The sequence below is a fragment of the Lampris incognitus genome, chromosome 2 (genome assembly GCF_029633865.1).
Source record: "Lampris incognitus isolate fLamInc1 chromosome 2, fLamInc1.hap2, whole genome shotgun sequence".
In the NCBI taxonomy this organism is placed as follows: domain Eukaryota; kingdom Metazoa; phylum Chordata; class Actinopteri; order Lampriformes; family Lampridae; genus Lampris; species Lampris incognitus.
In genome coordinates, this window is record NC_079212.1 from 53554049 (window position 1) to 53578963 (window position 24915).

Genomic DNA, 24915 nt, shown 5'->3' on the forward strand with positions numbered 1-24915 from the left:
ACACCCGCCATCACGCATTTCCTCCCAAGTCCTCTCATCCTCTTCCTCCCTGCCCCATCGTAGACATTTTCCCAAACGGTTCCTTGGGCAACCCTCGGTCCTCCATCCCATCTGCGCTGTAGGGGAGGGGCTCTCTGGAGTGGAGCATGAGCGGTTGCCATTACCCGTCGCCACCATCCCCGGAGCGGGACCGCATGTACCAGCACAAGGTGTCCCTGGTAGTGCGTTACTTCATGATCCCCTGCAACATCTGCCTGATCCTGCTGGCCACCTCCACCCTGGGCTTTGCTGTTCTTCTCTTCCTCAACAATTGTATGTTGGCTACACACTCTCACACTTTACTTCTCCCTACCCTAAACTACCCCGCTATCCTTCATTCTGCGCTACTCGACTCTGCTACACTAGTGCGCTAATACACTAGTACTAATACACACTAGTGCACTAATACACACTAGTGCTAATACACACTAGTGCACTAATACACTACTTCTTATACACTAGTACTAATACACACTAGTGCACTAATACACTAGTGCTAATACACACTAGTGCACTAATACACTACTTCTTATACACTAGTACTAATACACACTAGTGCACTAATACACTAGTACTAATACACACTAGTGCACTAATACACTACTACTAATACACACTAGTGCACTAATACACTAGGACTAATACACACTAGTGCACTAATACACTAGGACTAATACACTAGTGCTTATACACTAGTACTAATACACACTAGTGCACTAATACACTAGTACTAATACACACTAGTGCACTAATACACTAGGACTAATACACTAGTGCTAATACACACTAGTGCACTAATACACTAGTACTAATACACACTAGTGCACAAATACACTAGGACTAATACACGCTAGTGCACTAATACACTAGGACTAATACACTAGGACTAATACACACTAGTGCACTAATACACTAGTACTAATACACACTAGTGCACTAATACACTAGGACTAATACACTAGTGCTAATACACTAGTACTTATACACACTAGTGCACTAATACACTAGGACTAATACACACTAGTGCACTAATACACTAGGACTAATACACTAGTGCTAATACACTAGTACTAATACACACTAGTGCACTAATACACTAGTACTAATACACACTAGTGCACTAATACACTAGGACTAATACACACTAGTGCACTAATACACTAGGACTAATACACTAGTGCTAATACACTAGTACTAGTGCACTAATACACTAGGACTAACACACTAGTACTGCCTACTTGAGTGTGGTTGAAGGTTTGGTGCATGACACAATGTTTTTGACAGAATGCTTTGCTGAAAACTGAAACGTGTTTCAGTGTTGGCTTGAAACACAAGTCATGTGTATTTGTATAGCCCTAAATCACTGCAGCTGTGTCAAACTGCTTTGCAGTCACACAATGAAACATGGACACAGTTGATGACAAACAATCATACTCTCTAGCTAGCCTAACACACACTGTCACATTTCTATTGTGTCCCACATTTCTACATTAAATACTCTTGCCATCGTAAATTCTACTTATTTGAGCTCATCTACACCTGAAGTCAATTATGACAACCTAGCAGCCAAACTTTTCCCTGACAACCTGCCCCCTTATGCTCCCTTCACTGGCTGTGTACCCAGGCTCCGTAGGACACTCCTGCCTCTTTCCTAAAGGCTACACGTTTCTTCTGGCCTGTAGGATGAAATAGCTCATTTAACTCATTCAAAGACAGAAAAGTCCTTAAAGGTGTTTCTGCAATCCCACCTCCTCACCACCTTATTTGCAGCGAGTGAATACTGACATAAATACTTGCATAAATGCTGACATGACGTGCAGGTGTCTTGCTGCAGGTGTATGATGGTACGGTGGTGCTGAGCATCCTGGCAGTGTGGAGAGTCAGGTGTAGGATGGTACGGTGGTGCTGAGCATCCTGGCAATGTGGAGAGGCAGGTGTAGGACGGTACGGTGGTGCTGAGCATCCTGGCAGTGTGGAGAGGCAGGTGTAGGATGGTGCTGAGCATCCTGGCAGTGTGGAGAGTCAGATGTAGGAAGGTACGTTGGTGCTGAGCATCCTGGCAGTGTGGAGAGGCAGGTGTAGGATGATGCTGAGCATCCTGGCAGTGTGGAGAGTCAGGTGTAGGATGGTGTGGTGGTGCTGAGCATCCTGGCAGTGTGGAGAGTCAGGTGTAGGATGGTACGGTGGTGCTGAGCATCCTGGCAGTGTGGAGAGTCAGGTGTAGGAAGGTACGTTGGTGCTGAGCATCCTGGCAATGTGGAGAGGCAGGTGTAGGACGGTACGGTGGTGCTGAGCATCCTGGCAGTGTGGAGAGGCAGGTGTAGGATGGTGCTGAGCATCCTGGCAGTGTGGAGAGTCAGATGTAGGAAGGTACGTTGGTGCTGAGCATCCTGGCAGTGTGGAGAGGCAGGTGTAGGATGGTGCTGAGCATCCTGGCAGTGTGGAGAGTCAGGTGTAGGATGGTGTGGTGGTGCTGAGCATCCTGGCAGTGTGGAGAGTCAGGTGTAGGATGGTACGGTGGTGCTGAGCATCCTGGCAGTGTGGAGAGTCAGGTGTAGGAAGGTACGTTGGTGCTGAGCATCCTGGCAGTGTGGAGAGTCAGGTGTAGGATGATGTGGTGGTGCTGAGCATCCTGGCAGTGTGGAGAGTCAGGTGTAGGAAGGTACGTTGGTGCTGAGCATCCTGGCAGTGTGGGGAGGCAGGTGTAGGATGGTGCTGAGCATCCTGGCAGTGTGGAGAGTCAGGTGTAGGATGGTGCTGAGCATCCTGGCAGTGTGGAGAGTTAACACATGGCGGTGTGGGAGCAGTGTGACACAGAATCTTCTTCTTGTTGAAGTTGAGAGTTGATTGGGCTTTTATATTTTCATTCCCAAAATAGCAATCTTCCCAGTGACTCTAGAGCTATCTAAAAAAGACTCCCCCGTCTCGCTGGAAATATATTTTGTAAAAGAAGAACATGCGTATTAAAGAAAAGAGAGTAGCTCACATGTGTCAGTGGACAGCATCTCTGATGGGTTTGTAGATGGTGGATTCATAAGTCGATCAATCGTAGAGAAAAGCACTCTACTACCGTTTACTCTTGAAATAGGCAGCTTCCCCTGTGACGGCCTGGCGGCCTGGCCAGGGTGTCTCCCTGCCTGCCGCCCAATGACCGCTGGGATAGACTCCAGCATCCCTGCCACCCTGAGGAAGGACAAGCGATTTGGATAATGGATGGATGGGGAGGGGGGGTACTTCTTCCCTTTGTCTTACTGTCCTTGCTTCAGGATGACTGGCCAGGTCAGCTGACTCACCCCGCGTTGAAGTCAGACCAGTCTCAACACCAACACACAGACAAATAAATAAATACTTCCGCAAGTCTTTGAAAAATGATTGGTCCTGTGACACATAACTACTCAGGGACTACATCATACAGACTGCCATGTTTTGTTTGTTGGTTTTGGAATAATTTTCACCAAGCTAACCTCCTGGAGCATCAATAATTTCATTTCTAATTTCAAAACTAAGAGTAGTGCTGCAGCACTTTTGGTTTAGTGACATCTGATCACTCTTATTACAATTTACTCATCTAATTTTAATTTTTATGGGAAAAAAAGATTATTTTTTCCTGTCCTTGATGGTCGTACTCTTGTGTCATGTCTTCTTTCTCCCTGTCTGGCACAATGCAGCGCCCACCTCACATCAACACACAGCACATCACGTCCTGCAGTACAGTGGGATGTAAAATCTGTTGCTCAAATCCTAAAAGTTACCCAGAGTCACTTTAAGCCTGAGGATACTAATGATGCCTCAGATGCTGATTAAAAGGCCTGGAAAGGGGCTGGAGAAGGCCTGGAAAAGCCTCTCTCTGGAATTCAGACAGCGCGTCCTCTAATGTCCTCTGTCTTCTCAGCCTCTTTTCTTTTTATCTCACTTAATCCTCTCTCGCTCTTACTGTACGCTTCCTTCTTGTTCCCTTAGAGGGTGTGTCATCGTAACCTTACCTTGTTGCAAAATTCATGTTGGTCAGAGAGATTTTATTAGGCTTCAGTACAGACCCACTTCGTCTGTATCTCCACCTCTCCGATTACACAGAGAACAAGGGAGGGGGTGCAAACAAGTAAAAGGCCCTCTGTTATACCATGGAGACTTCCTGCCATGTGACCAGCTGGAGGAGTGCAGGGTGGAGCGCAGGGTAGGAAAGAGGGCAGGGTGGATGCTAGAGTGGAGGGCAGGGTAGGAAAGAAGAGAGGGTGGATGGCAGGGTGGGGAAGAAGGGAGGGAGAAAGGCAAACTCAGAAGAGCGCTAGGTCAGGATAATTATTTAGCCCTGTGCAGCTGAGCCCATTGCCCGGCAAGGTTATGCCCATACTGACTGCAAAGATTTGTTCTGTGGAGGACAATCTCGTCCACTAAGAAGACGTTCACACACAGACTGGGATACACACACACAGACTGGGATACACACACACAGACTGGGATACACACACACCTCGGCACATGGCTAAATGTCACAGTCAGACACGTATTGATCTACTGAATATATCAGGAAGATACGGCCATTCACTGACATTCACACACACAAGCCGTTTTGAGGGAGTATTATTTGAAAACAAATTTTACTTTGACATTATACATAAACAAACAATTTAATGTAATGAACCTCAATTGGGTTTTAAAATATGGCATTTGTGCATGTTTTGATATATATATTGATATCATTTGAAATTCAACATTATTATGGCTATATTATTATTTTGCATAATTATTCGCTGTTGAGACCCCTATCGGGAGCAGCTGAAAGTAGTAGTAGATTATTATTTTGCATATTTCCCAGCACCATTGTGTGGATTTGTTGACTGCTCTGACAGCATACTAAGTTTGCAGGTAGGGTGCAGGGCAGGTGGGTTTTGGGGGACATAGGGGGTGGAGTTTGGGGGATGTAGAGGGCTGGGGCTGGGGGATGTAGCGGTGGAGATTGGAGGACATAGGGGGCAGGGGTTGGGGGACGTAGGGGTGGAGGTTGGGGATGTATAGGCGGGGGTTGGGGGACGTAGGGGTGGAGGTTGGGGAATGTAGGAGGTGGGGGTTGGGGGATGTAGGGGTGGAGGTTGGGGGATGTAGGAGACGGGATGGGGGACATAGGAGGCGGGGGTTTGGGACGGAGAGAGTGGAGGTTGGGGACCCGGGGGGCAGGGGTTGGGGGATGTAGGAGGTGGGGGTTGGGGGACGTAGGGGTGGAGGTTGGGGGGGACGTAGGAGGCGGGGGTTGGGAACGGAGAGGGTGGAGGTTGGGGACGTAGGGGGCAGGGGTTGGGGGGCGTAGGGGTGGAGGTTTGAGGATGTAGGAGGTGGGGGTTGGGGGGCGCAGGGAGCAGGGGTTGGGGACATAGTGAGTGGAGGTTGGGGGACGTAGAGGGCGGGGGTTGGGAGGTGTTGGACATGTAGGAGGTACTCTGTTCTAGTCTAGTGCACAACGGTGCCTCATATCAGTCATTCTTAAACCTTTGGCTTATCCAAATGCATGTTATAAGCAGATGCCCCTCTCTTTCCCCATCTGTCTCTGTCTTCACTGGACAAGTTATTATTCATTTGTTTACAATGGAGGCGGGGTGGAGGGTGGGGGGTCACGGTAGTGGTCAAAACCTAATCCTATTATTTCTACATCTCAGGGCCAGAATCATCAGAACTGTTAGGTTGTATTTTCTTGCTATCAAGGGATTGTCCCCGGCTCCAGTGGTCATGGTCTTCATGTAGCGTCTGCTTGTTCTGTGGTGGCTTGCTGCACCCTCAGCACCACCCAGTGCAGAGACTACATTAGATCATATTTGAAATGGATGAATTCCCACTTTATTGCAGCACTTTCAGTATAACACATTTTGTTAGCCACAGGACAGAGAGCTTGTTTACATGCCTCCACCCTCCACCCTCCGCCATCCGCCCTCCGCCCTCCCCATGTGAAGGCAGAAGATGCCAGCTGGAGAACTGGACTGTCCCATCAGCCGGCGGCAGCGCTGACCGTACCTTGCGTTAGTTTCTCAACTGCCATAAAACTTCAATATCTTATTTTGTAATCTGAGCTAATATTGTAATACATAGCTGTGAATATTCAGTTACAAAGTAGAAATATTTACTATATAACTTATGGAATTATTACATTTTATCCAACCAATCTCTCTGAGCATCCTCCAACAAGTCCCTCAACTCCCTTCCGCTACCACCGTGGGGGCAGTGGGGGGGGGTCTACTACCACGGGAGCACAGCACGGGTTCAAGTCTGTGGGAAACAAGACTTGACATTGCAGTATCATTTGATCCAAATAATTTCATATTTGACTGTAGGATGGAAAAATATACATTTCTAAAGGAAGCGGAATATAAACCTTTATCCTGATCATTCATCTGACACTTCTCTGCCCCAACTCCACACGAAACCTTACTCCTTACTCCTCACTCCACACTAAGCCTTACTCCTTACTCCTCACTCCACACGAAGCCTTACTCCTCACTCCACACGAAGCCTTGCTCCTTACTCCTCACGCCACATGAAGCCTTACTCCTCACTCCACACGAAACCTTACTCCTTACTCCTCACTCCACACGAAGCCTTACTCCTTACTCCTCACTCCACACGAAGCCTTACTCCTCACTCCACACGAAGCCTTACTCCACACGAAACCTTACTCCTTACTCCTCACTCCACACAAAGCCTTACTCCTTACTCCTCACTCCACACGAAGCCTTACTCCTCACTCCACACGAAGCCTTGCTCCTTACTCCTCACGCCACATGAAGCCTTACTCCTCAATCCACATGAAGCCTTACTCCTCACTCCACACGAAGACTTACTCCTCACTCCACACGAAGCCTTACTCCTTACTCCTCACTCCACATGAAGCCTTACTCCTTACTCCTCACTCCACATGAAGCCTTACTCCTTACTCCTCACTCCACACGATCCCTTACGCCTCACTACACATGAAGCCTTACTCCTCACTCCACACTAAGCCTTACTCCTCACTCTACACTAAGCCTTACTCCTCACTCCACACTAAGCCTTACTCCTCACTCCACACTAAGCCTTACTCCTCACTCCACCCTTGCTCCTCACTCCACACGAAGCCTTGCTCCTCACTCCACACGAAGCCTTGCTCCTCACTCTACACTAAGCCTTACTCCTCACTCCACACGAAGCCTTGCTCCTCACTCTACACTAAGCCTTACTCCTCACTCTACACTAAGCCTTACTCCTCACTCCACATGAAGCCTTACTCCTCACTCTACACGAAGCCTTACTCCTCACTCTACACTAAGCCTTACTCCTCACTCCACATGAAGCCTTACTCCTCACTCTACACGAAGCCTTACTCCTCACTCTACACTAAGCCTTGCTCCTCACTCCACACGAAGCCTTGCTCCTGACTGTGTTGCGTTCAAGCCGTATGAAAAGCGTGTTGTGTTTGGGTGGACGGGCCTTCACCATGCTGACCAGCAGCACGGTGAAGATATGGCCGCTGCTTGACTGTGCTGTGTGTTAGAAAGTGCTAGATGAGAAGAGAAAGACACAATCTCTTTCCAGCCTTCCTCTTATCTGCTTTGTAGCAACTCAATTACTTGACCTGAACCCCTGGGAATTCTCTGAAACTCTCCTTAACTAAAAAAAACTTAATCCTCTCCATCTCTTTCTGTTTTATCTCTTCCAGACAAACCTCCTCACTTCACGCCAGCCCAGCCTCCTGATGGTAAGTCCTCTGTGGATTCCCTCCACTCAACCCCTCTGACCACAAGCACTCTTTCAGGGTGCCTGCAGATGATAACCTGTTAGACCAGATCCTTACCTCTGTGCTGAGGCAGGTTTGGCTTCTTTGTGCTTCTCTAACTTCAGTCTTTACGTGTGAGCATGGTGAGCACACGGACTGGATTGGGCTCTTTGATGTGCAAATGGGTGGCACGGTGGTGCAGTGGTTAGCGCGGTCGCCTCACAGCAAGAAGGTCCTGGGTTCGAGCCCCGGGGTAGTCCAACCTTGGGGGTCGTCCCGGGTCGTCCTCTGTGTGGAGCTTGCATGTTCTCCCCGTGTCTGCGTGGGTTTCCTCCGGGGGCTTCGGTTTCCTCCCACAGTCCAAAGACATGTAGGTCAGGTGGATCGGCCGTACTACATTGTCCCTGGGTGTGAATGTGTGTGTGTGTGTGTGTGTGTGTGTGTGGGCCCTGTGATGGACTGGCGGCCTGTCCAGAGCGTCTCCCCGCCTGCCACCCAATGACTGCTGGGATAGGCTCCAGCAGCCCCATGACCCCAATTGTGATTAGCGGCTTGGATAATGAATACAGTGTCTGTTGTGTGGCGTTGAGGGCGCACTAGTATTGAGAGTATGGCTTCTCCAGATGTGTGTCTGCCTGCCTGAGACGGGCAAGCGACTGGGCTGCCACACCTCAGCTACCGTCAAGGCAAGTCAGATTGATTTGTATAGCCTTAAATTCCCGTTAGCCTCCAGGGGACGGTACCATCACATTATCGCTAGACCCTTGATCCGGATGAGGAGAAATGACACAGGAAATGAAAGCAACCTTCCCCTCACAGCCTGTGTGTGCACAAGCTCTCCCTGGCAGGAACGGCCTGCTGAGGCTGGGTGGCAAAATGTGCTGCTACTGTTTTTCTATTTTCCTAAATGGTGGAATAGCTTTGATCAATAACCACATGTCACAAAGAGAGGGCAGTTATTTGCCCCTTTTTTAAGCAAACATCGCAAGAGAGGTCCACTCTCGAGGGGGGAAATGAGAAGCAGTGTGCTGATAGTGAAGCAGCACATTTCTGCCTTCCGCTGGAGTTTCTCCCCCTCTGAAAGGAAAACAGCCCCCTTTATCGATTGAGCCACTCATTTCCTATGTATGGCAGATTTTGCTGTCTGGAGGGAACAGTTTGTTTCTGCATAAGTAAACTGTGTAAAAACTGCTGCTAGGCCTTAATTACGTGTTCGATTGCTCTTTAGGTTCTCCATCAACTGCTTCCTGCTCTATTTAAATTTGCAAAGCAAAACATAAACACACATTCTCCCTTCACCATTCTGAATTACCCAGAGTTTCTCTAGTCATTTAGTGTTGGCCAGATTAGCGAGACAATTAGACAAGCCCCATGTGCAGCAGTAGGTCTCATCTTGGAGAAAGATGGAGGGGGGAAGGCTCTTTAAAAGATGCTCCAGCAATGAGAGCTAACAGAACTGTTATTAGCTAAATATGCTCCAAAGAGCAAGGGGCTTGCTTGAATGAACTTGTGTTCAGTTCAGGGGATGGCCTGGTCCCAGAAACATAATTACAGGAGACACAGACAAGATACCAAAGAATCTGCATTTTTAAATGCCCTAGCTGTCTCGGAAAAGGGATGATGAGTCCTCCTTATTAGCGAGAGAAAATTCTGCAGAAAAGGAAAGGGATAATCTAAACAAAAACGGGAAATGGGGGGTCTGTACAGCATCAGTGCTGAGATTATATTTGTGGTGTGGTGCGAGTGACACTTTCCCAGTGGTATCTAATCACTAGTTAAAAAGTGACAGTCGCAAAGCACTCTTTGATTGGATGTTCTCTTTGAAGGCTCAAAGTGGCAGCTGATTGGCTCAGGCCACACATTGCCTGTCCTCTGCTGATAATAAGACAGTTGTTGCTTTTTGGCAAGGGCTGAAAAGCTCACAGAATTTACATTTTGGACAGAGAAACTCACTATAGGAAACTCTGATGAATGTGGCTTTGGATTTTCAGTTATCAATGTTCAGGGAGCCAGTGGAGGTTCTGGAGGACAGGGGTGATGTGGTCACAGGAGTGGAAGAGGGTTAGAAGGTGACCAGCAGAGTTCTGGATGGACTGGAGTTTGTTTAGGACTTTGGATGATGAGCCGTAGAGAATGCTGTTACAGTAGTCAATTCTGGGTGTGATGAAGGCACGGATCAAGGTTTTGGCAGCAGAGAAGGAGAGCGATGGGTGGAGCCGAGCTATGTTGTTTAGTTGGAAAAAGGCCGTTTTTATCGATGTGGTGTTCAAAGAAGAGGTTGCTGTCGAAAATGATTCCAAGGTTACCAATGTGTGGGGAGGGGGGCAGAATGGAGTTATCGATGGTAAGGCAGAAGTTGTGAGTGGTTTTGGTAAGGGGTTTGGGACTGATGATGAAGTTAGCTTGCATCCTTGATTTGATTTTAGTGAGACAGGTGGTCAGACTGGTGTAAGTTGTTGTGGTAATGGATTTAGTGGAGCTGTAGAGCTGGACGTCCTCTGCGTAACAGTGGCAGTGGAGAGACCATGATGATGTATGATGTCACCAAGGGGGAGCATGTAAAGGATGAACAGGAGAGGACCAAACACTGAACTCTGGAGGACTCCTTGGGATGGGGGAGCGGTGATGGAGTTGCAGTTGTTGATGCTAGCTAGGAGAGGGAAGTACCCATGGTGGCTGTTTGTAGAAGTAACCACAAAGCTCAACCGGGTCCAAATTGGTTTCATTATTATCCTAACACTACTTGGGCCCTGCTACGCCAATCACGGACATGGCGTGAAACGTCTGAGAGCCATGAGAGAATGTTTTCATTATAATTGTAATTATAATTATAATCACATGCATCTCGTGCTGTTCTGTGCATCTTTGACTCTTTCCAACATGTAGAACTGGTCTGTTTTTTCCTGTATGTTTGGCTGCATGGCCCTTTAAACCCAGAAATAATAGATAACACTACACAGAAATGCCCTGCAAAGAATGAGTTGAAATGGATATTACATTGTACCCGAGGCAATGAAGGCAGCAGAATATGCATGCAGTGATTTTTTTTTCACACTTATGCTATTCAAGACTTTGTGTCCACAGTTAAAACTATTGCATCCTTGTACAACCGAGCTTTGAAAATAATTGGTAATTGGTAATAATTGGCAAAAGCCCATGGGATGGCACCATTATTAGACAATACGGTGTAACATTATAATTTGATAAGCTCTGCAGCTTCATGCATAATTTAGCAGCCGCTACATTCTGTAGGTTTATCGGGAGGCCCTGGGTAATAGGATTACCAGTGACAAGGCAAGCGGCAATGTAGGCTGAACACGGATGGAGTGAAGTTGATCATTTACTTGATCAAACGCTGCCACAGTATGGCAGAGTGGCAGGTGTCCCTGCCCAGATAGCATCCGGATGTGGGCCACTTCAGGCAATGATGCGGCACTGCTGGCCCTAACAAACTGGATGTGACCCTGAAGTGGCCTGTGTGGTAAATGGTGAATATGGCCCAAATATCACAAAACAAATATGGCCACCTTTGGCAAATATGTGGCACATGCGGCATTGCTATGGCTTGGTTCTGGCCCAGATCTGGTAAACAGGAGCGGACCGCCAAAATGCCATCATTCCATGCGGTATGTGGGCCGGATGAGGTGTCGGTGTGGGGCGGGTCCGGGCCACAGCAGTTTTGCTGTCTGGGTGACCAGGATTTGTTAGGGGATGAAGTGGAAGGAGGGGCAGAAACATTTACCTGGAAACGTAGAAGAGGTGAAGCTGGTTGTCAGTGAACGAATACACAGAACTATACAACCCAACTTCCTTTCTACAACCACTAAAGAAAAATAAAATAAAAAAACAGTATGGAAAGGAATTGTTTATGTTGTACTGTGAGTGAAGCTTCTTCTTCTTCTTCTTCTTCTTCTTTTTTGCAGAGCTACATTTTCAATAGACAAAATGGTACAGAATAATTTTTTATAGTGTTTCAAGTCAATTTAATTTTTGATTGTTTAATGTTTAAAATATCCCAAAATGTAGCAATTAAATTGATTGACAAATACATTGCTTGCTTACTGATGTATTTAATTTGGTCTCTGAACGGGAACAGAGTGACCCTGTTTAGAAGATGCTCCGTGATCCAGGTGAGAAGGTCAGAGAAGGTGGAGTCAGTTCCTGTGGACACGGCGTGTACTGACAGATACGTTTCACCACTCAAACATGAACTGCTTCCACCGTCTCTGGCCTGTTCAGAGGCCTTCTGACTGCTGCAGCACCACAATACCACAACAAGCTGTCGTGCAGCTACAGGGCAGCTGGTGTAGCAGGCAGAAACAACTGTCCTGCTGTGCTCCACCCCACTTCCGTGGTGTGCCGCTTCCATAGCTGTGGTAGCTCATGCCAGCGGCATGTGGGACGCCTAGTGACCAGGTTGTACATGTACGTACCGTCCGTCCATCCATCCATCCATCCATCCATTATCCAAACTGCTTATCCTGCTCTCAGGGTCGCGGGGATGCTGGAGCCTACCCCAGCAGTCATTGGGCGGAATATAAGACAATGTTTTGTTTTGGGTTTTTTTCCTTCCGGAAATTAAAGGGGTCATATTGTGGTTTGGGGGTTTTCCCTTTCCTTCAGAGTGTTATATAGTTACATAGTGTTATATAGTGTGTTATATGGCCATTTAGTGTTATATACTGTGTTATATACTGTGTTATATAGTGTGTTATATAGCTATATAGTGTTATATAGTGTTATATAGTGTGTTATATAGCTATATAGTGTTATATAGTGTGTTATATAGCCATTTAGTGTTATATACTGTATTATATAGCTATATAGTGTTATATAGTGTTATATAGCTATATAGTGTTATAATAGTGTCTTATATAGCTATATAGTAATATATAGTGTGTTATATAGCTATTTAGTGTTACATAATGTGTTATATAGTGTTATATAGTGTGTTATATAGCTATATAGTATTATATAGTCTGTTATATAGCTATATCTTACTATATAGTCTGTTATATAGCTATATAGTGTTATATAGTGTGTTATATAGCTATTTGGTGTTGTATGCTGTGTTATATAGCTATATAGTGTTATATACTGTGTTATATAGTGTTATATGGTGTGTTATATAGCTGTATATTGTTATATAGTGTGTTATATAGCCATTTATTGTTATATACTGTGTTATATAGTGTTATATAGTGTGTTATATAGCTATATAGTTTTATATAGCTATATAGTGTTATATACTGTTATAGTGTTTTATATACTTATATAGTGTTATAGTGTTATATAGCTATATATAGTGTTATATAGTGTGTTATATAGCTATATAGTAATATATAGTGTGTTATATAGCTATTTAGTGTTACATACTGTGTTATATAGTGTTATATAGTGTGTTATATAGCTATATCGTAATATATAGTCTGTTATATAGCTATATAGTGTTATATAGTGTGTTATATAGCTATATAGCACTATATAGTGTGTTATATAGCTATTTAGTGTTGTATACTGTTATATACTGTGTTATATAGTGTTATATAGTGTGTTATATAGCTATATAGTGTTATATACTGTGTTATATAGCTACATAGTGTTATATAGTGTGTTATATAGTTGAGCGGTGTATGTAAAGCCCAATGTCCACGCCAAAGGGTTATTTTCTCTGACAGACAACACTGCCTGAAACGCCTCGTTTGTAGTCCAGCATGTTCTTCCTTTACTTATCTACGTCACTGTGTAGCACATTTTTATAATGCCCATGTAGCAGCAAGTTTGGCCTCCCTTCAAACAAAGTTTGGCAGAGTGGGCGGGTCAAGGCAGCTAACAGGTCTATCTCACGATCTGACTTTGGGAAATCAGACCACCTGTCAGTGCTCTGGCTTCCTGCCTACAAGCAGAAAGTAAAGGGCGTAGAGACCTGTTCAGAGGCCTTCTGACTGCTGCAGCACCACAATACCACAACAAGCTGCCGTGCAGCTACAGGGCAGCTGGTGTAGCAGGCAGAAACAACTGTCCTGCTGTGCTCCACCCCACTTCCGTGGTGTGCCGCTTCCATAGCTGTGGTAGCTCATGCCAGCGGCATGTGGGACGCCTAGTGACCAGGTTGTACATGTACGTACCGTCCGTCCATCCATCCATCCATCCATCCATTATCCAAACTGCTTATCCTGCTCTCAGGGTCGCGGGGATGCTGGAGCCTACCCCAGCAGTCATTGGGCGGAATATAAGACAATGTTTTGTTTTGGGTTTTTTTCCTTCCGGAAATTAAAGGGGTCATATTGTGGTTTGGGGGTTTTCCCTTTCCTTCAGAGTGTTATATAGTTACATAGTGTTATATAGTGTGTTATATGGCCATTTAGTGTTATATACTGTGTTATATACTGTGTTATATAGTGTGTTATATAGCTATATAGTGTTATATAGTGTGTTATATAGCTATATAGTGTGTTATATAGTGTTATATAGTGTGTTATATAGCTATATAGTGTTATATAGTGTGTTACATAGCCATTTAGTGTTATATACTGTATTATATAGCTATATAGTGTTATATAGTGTTATATAGCTATATAGTGTTATAATAGTGTCTTATATAGCTATATAGTAATATATAGTGTGTTATATAGCTATTTAGTGTTACATACTGTGTTATATAGTGTTATATAGTGTGTTATATAGCTATATAGTATTATATAGTCTGTTATATAGCTATATCTTACTATATAGTCTGTTATATAGCTATATAGTGTTATATAGTGTGTTATATAGCTATTTAGTGTTGTATGCTGTGTTATATAGCTATATAGTGTTATATACTGTGTTATATAGTGTTATATGGTGTGTTATATAGCTGTATATTGTTATATAGTGTGTTATATAGCCATTTATTGTTATATACTGTGTTATATAGTGTTATATAGTGTGTTATATAGCTATATAGTTTTATATAGCTATATAGTGTTATATACTGTTATAGTGTTTTATATACTTATATAGTGTTATAGTGTTATATAGCTATATATAGTGTTATATAGTGTGTTATATAGCTATATAGTAATATATAGTGTGTTATATAGCTATTTAGTGTTACATACTGTGTTATATAGTGTTATATAGTGTGTTATATAGCTATATCGTAATATATAGTCTGTTATATAGCTATATAGTGTTATATAGTGTGTTATATAGCTATATAGCACTATATAGTGTGTTATATAGCTATTTAGTGTTGTATACTGTTATATACTGTGTTATATAGTGTTATATAGTGTGTTATATAGCTATATAGTGTTATATACTGTGTTATATAGCTACATAGTGTTATATAGTGTTATAGCTATATCGTAATATATAGTGTGTTAAATAGCTATTTAGTGTTATATACTGTTATATAGCTATATAGTGTTACATAGTGTTATATATTGTGTTATATAGCTATATTGTGTTATATAGTGTGTTATATAGCTATATAGTGTTATATAGTGTGTTATATAGTTGAGCGGTGTATGTAAAGCCCAATGTCCACGCCAAAGGGTTATTTTCTCTGACAGACAACACTGCCTGAAACGCCTCGTTTGTAGTCCAGCATGTTCTTCCTTTACTTATCTACGTCACTGTGTAGCACATTTTTATAATGCCCATGTAGCAGCAAGTTTGGCCTCCCTTCAAACAAAGTTTGGCAGAGTGGACGGGTCAAGGCAGCTAACAGGTCTATCTCACGATCTGACTTTGGGAAATCAGACCACCTGTCAGTGCTCTGGCTTCCTGCCTACAAGCAGAAAGTAAAGGGCGTAGAGACAGCAGGCCCTCCCACGATGTCTTACCAAACAACACGCCCTTGTGAGTGACTCTGATTGTCACCACGGAAACGTGCTTGTGTTCAAAGAAGAACACATTATATTAAAAAAATTGTGCCATTTGCTATATATTCATTCATTTATTCATCATCAGCCGTTTCTCCGGGGTGGCAGCAAGCTAAGTAGGGCACTCCAGACGTCCCTCTCCCCAGCAGCACCCTCCAGCTCCTCCTGGGGGATCCCAAGGTGTTCCCAGGCCAGATTGGACATGTAGTCCCTCCAGCGAGTTCTGGGTCTACCCCGGGGTCTCCTCCCAGTTGGTCCTGCCCAGTAAACCTCCAAAGGAAGGCGCCCAGGAGGCATCCTGATCAGATGCCCGAACCACCTCAACTGGCTCCTTTCGACGCGAAAGAGCAGCGGCTCTACTCCGAGCTCCCTCCGGATGTCCGAGCTCCTCACCCTATCTCTAAGGCTGAGCTCCTCACCCTATCTCTAAGGCTGAGCCCAGGCACCCTACGGAGGAAACTCATTTCAGCCGCTTGTATCCAAGATCTCACCCTTTCGGTCACTACCCAAAGCTCGTGACCATAGGTGAGGGTTGGAACGAAGACTGACTGGTAAATTGAGAGCTTTGCTTTCTGGCTCAGCTCCCTCTTCACCACAACAGTCCAGTACAACGTCCGCATTACTGCTGATGCTGCACCAATCCACCTGTCAATCTCCCGCTCCATCCTACCCTCACTCGTGAACAAGACCCCGAGATACTTGAACTCCTTCACTTAAGGCAACAACTCATCCCCAACCTGGAGGGAGCAATCCACCATTTTCCGGTAGAGAACCATGGCCTCAGACTTGGAGGTGCTGACTCTCATCCCGGCCATTTCACACTTAGCTGCAAACCGCCCCAGTGCGCTGGAGGTCGGGTTCTGATGGAGCCAACAACACCACATCATCTGCGAAGAGCAGAGATGAAATTCTGAGGTTCCCAAAACAGACACACTCCTCACCTTGGCTGCAAGTGACGTAGATAAGTAACGGAAGAACACGCTAGACTACAAACGAGGCGTTTCAGGCAGTGTTGTCTGTCAGACAGAATAACTCCCTTTGGCCTGGTGTTGGGCTTTACATACACCTCCCAACTATATAACACACAATATAACACTATATAACGCAATATAGCTATATAACACACTATATAACCCTATTAACACTATATAACACACTATATAACACTATATAGCTATATAACACACTATATAACACTATATAGCTATATAACCCTATTAACACTATATAACACACTATATAACATATAACACACTATATTACATTATATAGCACTATATAACACTATATAACGCACTATATAACACAATATATAACGCTATATAGCTTAGCTATATAACGCACTATATAACACTATATAGCTATATAACACTTTATAGCTATATAACACTATACCACACTATATAGCTATATAACGCACTATATACCACTTTATAGCTATAAACGCACTATGTAACACTATATAACACACTATATAACACTATAGCACACTATATAACGCACTATATAGCTATATAACACGCTATATAACACCATATAGCTATATAACGCGCTATATAACACTATATAGCTATATAACACAATATAACACTTTATAGCTATATAACACTATACAACACTATATAGCTATATAACGCACTATATACCACTTTATAGCTATAAACACACTATGTAACACTATATAACACACCATATTACACTATATAGCACACTATATAACGCACTATATAGCTATATAACACACTATATAACAATTTGTAGCTATATAACACACTATATATGAGTGGCTCTTTCGTGCACCGATGTTTGGCATATCAATAGCTCCGATAATGACGGGCGCCGCCAAACATTGGTACACAAAAGAGCCACGCATATGAATAGCTCTGACAACGACTCCTAGAGGATAAATACTGAGTCTCATCTGCAGCCAGTCAGACTAGCTTGGTCTAGTCAGAAAGGCAGAACTGAGGAAGCCTCTTGGATGAGAGGCGAAACGTCTTCATGGATATATAACCAAGTCCAGTTGTACTTGATTTCAACTCCTTTGGATATATAACACTATATAGCTATATAACTCTGTATAACACTTTATAGCTATATAACACACTATATAACACTTTGTAGCTTTATAACACACTAAAGGAGAGATAAAACCCAAAACCATGATGTGTGACCTCTTTAACTTCCAGAGAAACGACATTGTCTTATATTCAGACCAACATTGTACTTACATGTACAGCCTGTACTTACGTGTACAACCTGTACTTACATGTACAACCTGGCCACTAGTACATGTACAACCTGTACTTACATGTATAACCTGTACTTACGTGTACAACCTGTACTTACATGTACAACCAGGCACTAGTACATACAACCTGTACTTACATGTACAACCAGGCACTAGTACATACAACCTGTACTTACATGTACAACCTTTACTTGCATGTACAACCTGGCCACTAGTACATGAACAACCTATACTTACATGCACAAACTGGCCACTAGTACATGTAAAACCTGTACCTACATGTAAAACCCGACCACTAGTAGATGTACAACCTGTACTTACATGCACAACCTGGCCACAAGGCTCCAACATGTCACTGAGTTGGTAAGTAAGTTAGCATGTAAGTAAGTTAGTAAGTAAGTGAGTGAGTAAGTAAGTTAGTAAGTAAATTAGTAAGGTAGTAAATATGTAAGTTAGTAAGTAAGCCAGTAAGGTACTAAGTAAGTAAGTTAGTAAGTAAGTTAGTTAGTAAGTTAGTTAGTAAGTTAGTAAGTAAGTAAGTAAGTTAGTACATTAGTTAATTAGTAAGTAAGTTAGTATGAAAGTTAGTAAGTAAGCCAGTAAGTAAGTTAGTAAGTTAGTTAGTAAGTAAGTAAGTAAGTTAGTACATTAGTTAGTTAGTAAGTAAGTAAGTTAGTACGTTAGTAAGTTACTAAGTAAGTGAATTAGTAAGTTAGTAAGTAGGTTAGTTAGTAAGTAAGTAAGTTAGTACGTCAGTAAGTAATTAAGTTAGTAAGCAAAAAGTTAGTAAGTCAGTAGTAATTAAGTAAGTTGGTAAGTTAATTAGTAAGTAAGTCAGTTAGTAAGTCAGTAAGTTGTGAAGTAAGTAAGTTAGTAAGTAAGTTAGTAAGCAATTTAGTATGTAAGTTAGTAAGTGTGATGTGAATGTGTAGAAAGAGTGTGATGTGTGTGGTGTGGGAGTGGAAGTGTGAATGTGTAGGAAGAGTGTGATGTGTGTGGTGTGGATGTGTGTATGTGTAGGAAGAGTGTGAAGTGTGTGGTGTGGGAGTGGAAGTGTGTATGTGTAGGAAGAGTGTGATGTGTGTGGTGTGGAAGTGTGTATGTGTAGAAGCGTGTGATGTGTGTGGTGTGGGAGTGGAAGTGTGTATGCATGAGTGTGTGAACGTTGTGCGCTGGAGGATACATGATGAAAATGAAGGAATTAATAAGTACATGTTGGAGAGGTGGTGTGCTGACAGAATGGGATGGAGAGAGTTGTGGTTGTTTGGGGTGACTGGTAAGGTGAAGGGATGTAATGTTAAGTTATTGAATTGTGTTTTCAACCATGCAAGGCTTGCTGTCAAGTTAAGGAGGAATATGTGCCATCATGAAAAGAGGAGAGTTGAGGTGCGGGTTGTTTTTAAGAGCGTCATGGAAAGAGATGTTAATATGTTGTAGAGTTATGTCAGGGAGAAGAGTTTATCGGGGGATTTGTGGTGGGCAGCACTGTTATTGTGATTAGGGAAGGAGGGAAGGCGATTTTAGATTTTGGTTACATGGTGTAGTGTGTAGGGTAAAACGTATCGGGGATGGTATATGTGTAGTTTTTGTTTCATTTCCCTGATTTGGTGGGGTCTGTAGGCTTGTAGCCATGCTAGAGCCTACAGGTTCCCTCACTGTTTTCTGTCTAGTCTATCTGTGTTTTAAACTCTAGCTGAATGTCTTGTATCTTGTGTTTTCTTCTTGTTCTAATGTGCAAGTTCTACAACTTTACTTATATTTACAACCTGGCCAATAGTACATGTACAACCTGTACTCACATGTACAGCCCGGCCACTAGTATATGTACAACCTATACTTACATGTCCAACCTACACTTATATTTACAACCTGGCCAATAGCACATGTACAACCTCTACTTTCATATACAACCTGGCCACTAGTACATATACAACTTGTACTCACATGTACAACCTGGCCACTAGTATATGTACAAACTGTACTTACATGTACAACCTGTACTTACATGTACAACCTGGCCACTAGTACATGTACAACCTATACTTATATTTACAACCTGGCCAATAGTACATGTACAACCTGTACTTATATGTACAACCTGGCCACTAGTACATGTACAACCTATACTTACATGTACAACCTGGCCACTAGTACATGTACAACCCAGCAAATAGTAAATATACAACCTGAATAGCATATATCTGTGTAAATATGTAAAAAAAGAAAATGGTGTGTTATGCATTTTTTCCTGATAATAATAATAATAATAATAATAATAATAATAACATCCCGCTGAAGACAAGGAACTCAAGGAAAGTGTGTGGAGGAGCTTTGATGACCAACTGGGCCATCAGCATAGTGAGTAGCTTATGTAGTTTACGTCTGGATGTGGTAGAGCTGGTAGGAAGGCAACAGTGTCATGGTAGGTTTGGTGTGTTAACGTCATAATAATCAAGTGTGGGAGGCACTTTGTGTAGCTGTTTACTTGGCCACAGCGCATAGACGACCCAAATAAACACCGGAGCAATTTACAAATTTTGAAAATTTGTACCGCTGCCGGTATGAATAGTTTTGATGGCAAAATATTTGCAGGCGAGTATTAAGCATTTTCCTGTTGTGTATTTGTCACCTCCCTGGTGTGTGAAGGCCCTTAGTTACATCATTTAGGGGAGGCAGTGGGCATCACTAGGTTCTTAACTGGCGAAATAAAAAAGTGACACAGTTTTAAAGCAGATTTGTATAGTTAGGAAGCACTAGTTTACAGCAAAAGAATGGTAATGCATATAGAATTTAAAATTTACTGTAGCACATCTTTGGTTATGTTAATAAATGCCAAAAAGTGATATTGCTTCTTCTGCTTTTTGTACTGTACTGTGTATTTCTCTGGGTTTCATGACTAGTACAGAACGCAGTCACAACTGAACAAGAACTGCAGATAAGTCCATTTCTTGAATTCTTCGACAAGGCCTTTTGGCTCAGACATGAGAATAAAATGAGTTGGTTCCTAAAGAGGTGAATATTGTTTAGAGTTATTCCATTTCATCCCCTTTAACCCTAGGGAACCAAACATCGTTTACCCAAGATCCAAAACAGGCCAGGAACTAAAAGGAAATGAAACCAAACGGGTGGAGCTGAGCCGCAAACAGCTTCCTGGTATCACGGGAGCACAGCTGTCTCCCTCACACCGTTTCTGGCTGTAATGAATACACTCACTGTGAAGCCTTCATTTCAGTATTTGTCTCCTGCGAGTGTGTCCCACAGGCTCTGCTGTATGAGCCCACAAAAGAATTGACTGAACAGAAAACTGACTTGATCTAGAGTGGAGGAATGGGTAGGGGGCAGCTTGTGAACCATTCACAGCTTAGCTTGCACTTAAAGCACATTTCTCCCTCTCCAAACCGTTTTTCCCCCTCATCTTTGGGCGAATACAGTGGCAAACTAGTGTGTACTATTTCCCACCCGTTGACCCGTCAGATCATGTATGGGGGTTATGGGAGTGGGGACTGCATCTGTAATTCATTCTGTTCGTGCCTACCATGTGTTTGGTGCTTGACAGTAAGCCTGACTCAGAGAGAGGCAGAATTAATGATGACTAGCCAGTCCATCTTAAATAAATCTTCTCACATCATAGATTTCCCACAACAGAAGCAATATAATTCTGTCTGAAAATGTATCATCAGAATGTAGCCGAGTGGAAAATACGAGGTTCCCACTAAAGCCACTATATATGTGGCATTGTGCCCTTTTGCATAACCCTAAACTTGAGATTTGCGCCTACGGAAATAGCGCAAGAGGAAACTCTCTCGCCTGTCAGCGAGTACAGACAAGTGAGGTAGTAGAGCAGACATCCGTAGCCAGGATATCAGGCAGAGATTCATTCGGTACACCAGCTTGTTCTGTCTCCACGGTCTACGCAAAGGGGATCATGTTATGACAACGCCTGTATGTCGTTGGAGCCAGCTAAGACACCGTTGCCAGGTGGTCTTGTTGTAGTGCCCACTTTAGTAGAGGTCATGAGACCTGTGTTCCCAGTGCAGGTAGTGAACTTTTTTCAGGAGGATGTATGTTTGTGTCCCCGGACCAGACTAGGCATATTGTCACAGGTGGAGTGTGTTGACAAAGAACAGACGGAGATGCTTTTGCAGCGTATCTTGGCTGATCAGGAAGAAGTGACTGTTGACCAGAAAGAGAAGCAGACAACAGACAATGACATTCAGTCAATACTGGGCCAGCTGCACATAGGTAGCACAGAGGAAGAGCAGGCTATGTTAGCTGTGCTTCGAGCTCAGTATGATGACGTGTTTGCTTTCCAGGATGAGGACCTAGGTTACACAGACCGAGTCAAACATGAGATCCACCTGGTAGATGATGCACCCATGGCCCAGCCCTACCGCCGTATACCCCCCACACAGTATGCCAAGGTTAGGGAGCACATCACTAAGCTTCTAAAGACAGGTCTTATCCAGGAAAGCACTAGTGCTTATGTTTCACTGGTAGTTCTGGTTAGGAAGGCTGACGGTAGTCTACGACTCTGTGTGGACTGTAGGAAACTAAACTCAAAGAACCGGCGTGACGCTTTTCCTTTGCCTCGCATTGATGAGTGTTTCGATGCCCTGCATGGTGCAAAGTTCTTTTCAACTATAGATCTTACTAGTGGGTACTATCAGGTTGCAGTACATGCGGATGATAGACATAAGACAGCCTTTACCACACCCTTTGGGTTGTATGAGTACTCCTAGTTGTCTTTTGGAGTATGCAACAGGCCACCCAATTTTCAGAGGCTGATGCAGGTGACGATGAGTGACTGGGTGTTACAGACCATGCTTGTGTACTTTTGATATTTTGATGTACTCGCAGTCTTTTGGGGGTCATCTAGTGAGACTCAAGAAAGTTCTGCAGAGACTGAAGGAAACAGAACTTAAAGTCAAGGTAGAAAAATTTCCCTTTTTGCAGTCAGAAGTACGCATCCTTGGCCACCAGATATCAGCTGAGGGCATAGGAACCGACCCTGATAAAATAGCTGCAGTGAAGCAGTGGGAGGTCCCCAGTACAGTAAGATCCTTCCTAGGTTTCTGTAATTATTATAGGAGGTTCAGAGAGAGCCTTTCTCAGCTGGCGGGCCCTCTACATGATGTGGTCAATGCATGTCTCAGAGGCACCACTCCGTCCCGGTCTAAACAGCTGTTTGGGAGTTTATTGACCACAGAGTGCCAGGAAGTTTTCGAGTTACTGACAGAGAAACTAGCCAGTGCTCCATTGTTAGGTTATGGTGATTTCTCTCTTCCCTTCACTGTTGAGACTGATGCCAGTAATTTAGGATTAGGTGCAGTCTTATATCAATAGCAGGGCAAGAAGAAAAGAATGATAGCTTATGTCGGCAGAAGACGGTGTAATGCAGAGAAAAATGACAGGAACTACAGCAGTATGAAACTTGAACTACTTGCCCTTAAGTGGGCAGTTTCAGAAAAGTTCAGACGTTACAAACTTAGGCTCTAAGTTCACAGTCATAACAGATAACAACCCATTGTGCCACCTTAACACTGCCAGGTTAAGAGCCATTTAACAGCGCTGGGTAGCTCAGTTAGCAGTTCTTGACTTTGAGGTCAAGTACCGCCCAGGTCGCTGTAACACCGCTGCAGATGCCCTCTCTAGGCAGCCGTTTGCAGGGGAGCTCCAGCCATGCCCAGATGACCTAGAGTATGATGGTTGTGTAGCCATTTGCAATATCAGGAAGGGAACAGCTCTAGGCCCAGAGCTAGGAGCTGCAGGGGGCAAGTGCTGTACAGTGAGGAAGGTTCGTGCTTCAGCAGCCAAGCAGGGTACTGACGGAAGTGGCTGGCAGGGTAACACCTCTACCTTGCCTGGGTACTCCAAGGAGGAGCTACGCCAGTTCCAGAGAACAGACCCCACACTCATACATTCAGGCAGTTCTGGGACACGAAACAAAAACCCAGCTATAGGGAGAGGAAAGGGTTATCCAAGCCTGTAGTTTCTTTACTCAGACAGTGGTACCAGATCAAGGAGATAGAAGGCTTACTCTATCAAGCGATTGATGATGTCGATGTGGGTGAATGTCACCAGCTCCTTTTACCTACCTGGTTGAAAGAACCAGTCCTTGAGAGTGTGCATGATCACTTGGGGCATCAAGGAATAGAAAGAACACAAAACCTTCTGAAACAGAGGTGTTTCTGGGTGAGAATGTACAATGACGTGTACAAGCAGTGGGTAAAAACTGTTAGAGATATGTTCTTACCAAAATGCCACAGCCCAAAATACATGCCCAGATGAAGTCATTTTTAGCCACACAGCCCCTGGAGGTAGTTGCTATAGACGTCACCATCTTACAGCCTGCTTCAGATGGTAAAGAGAATGTTTTGGTGGTGACAGATGTGTTGACGAAGTTCACTCAAGCCTTCCCTAATCGTAATCAGAAAGCTGACACTACTGCCAAGATTCTTGTCCGAGAGTGGTTCATGAAGTACGGTGTGCCTGAGAGACTTCACTCCAATCAGGGCAGAAACTTTGAGAGTAAAGTAGTTGTGGAGTTATCTAAGCTGTATGGTGTAAAGAAACCCCATATGACAGCTCATCACCCCAAGGGGAATGCGCAATGTGAGAGAAACAATAGGACACTCCATGATCTTGTATGCTCTCTGCCACCAGAGAAGAAGTGACATTGGCCTGAGCACTTAGCAGAGGTAGTCTATGCCTACAATGTGATACGTCAGGCAACTACTGGTTACACACCATACTACCTACTTTTCGGGAACCATCCACACCTCCCTGTAGATGCTCTGTTAGGGCAGGAGCCAGTGCAAGGTAAGAGACATGATTGGCTGGTCGTGAACCAGGAACGTCTTAACAAAGTATATGCAAGAGCAAAGGAGTATGCTGAGCAAAAAGCAGCAGAGAGGATTGAACTGGACAAAAACAAAATGTACTGTCCCCCAGTGGGTGTGGATCAAGAATCAGGAACAATTTATTTTTCATTTCTATCATGAACTTGTGTACACAAA

At 43.8% G+C, this 24915-nt stretch overlaps 1 protein-coding gene across 1 annotated transcript in view; it reads left to right on the top strand.

Annotated features, from left to right (window-relative positions):
• The window catches only part of agrn (agrin), a 556768-nt gene that overhangs the window by 224981 nt on the left and 306872 nt on the right, over positions 1-24915 (top strand). Inside the window, exon 3 of the mRNA XM_056300025.1 lies at positions 7721-7759. Coding sequence (XP_056156000.1) covers positions 7721-7759 — 39 coding nt within the window. The remainder of the gene's footprint in view (positions 1-7720; positions 7760-24915) is intronic.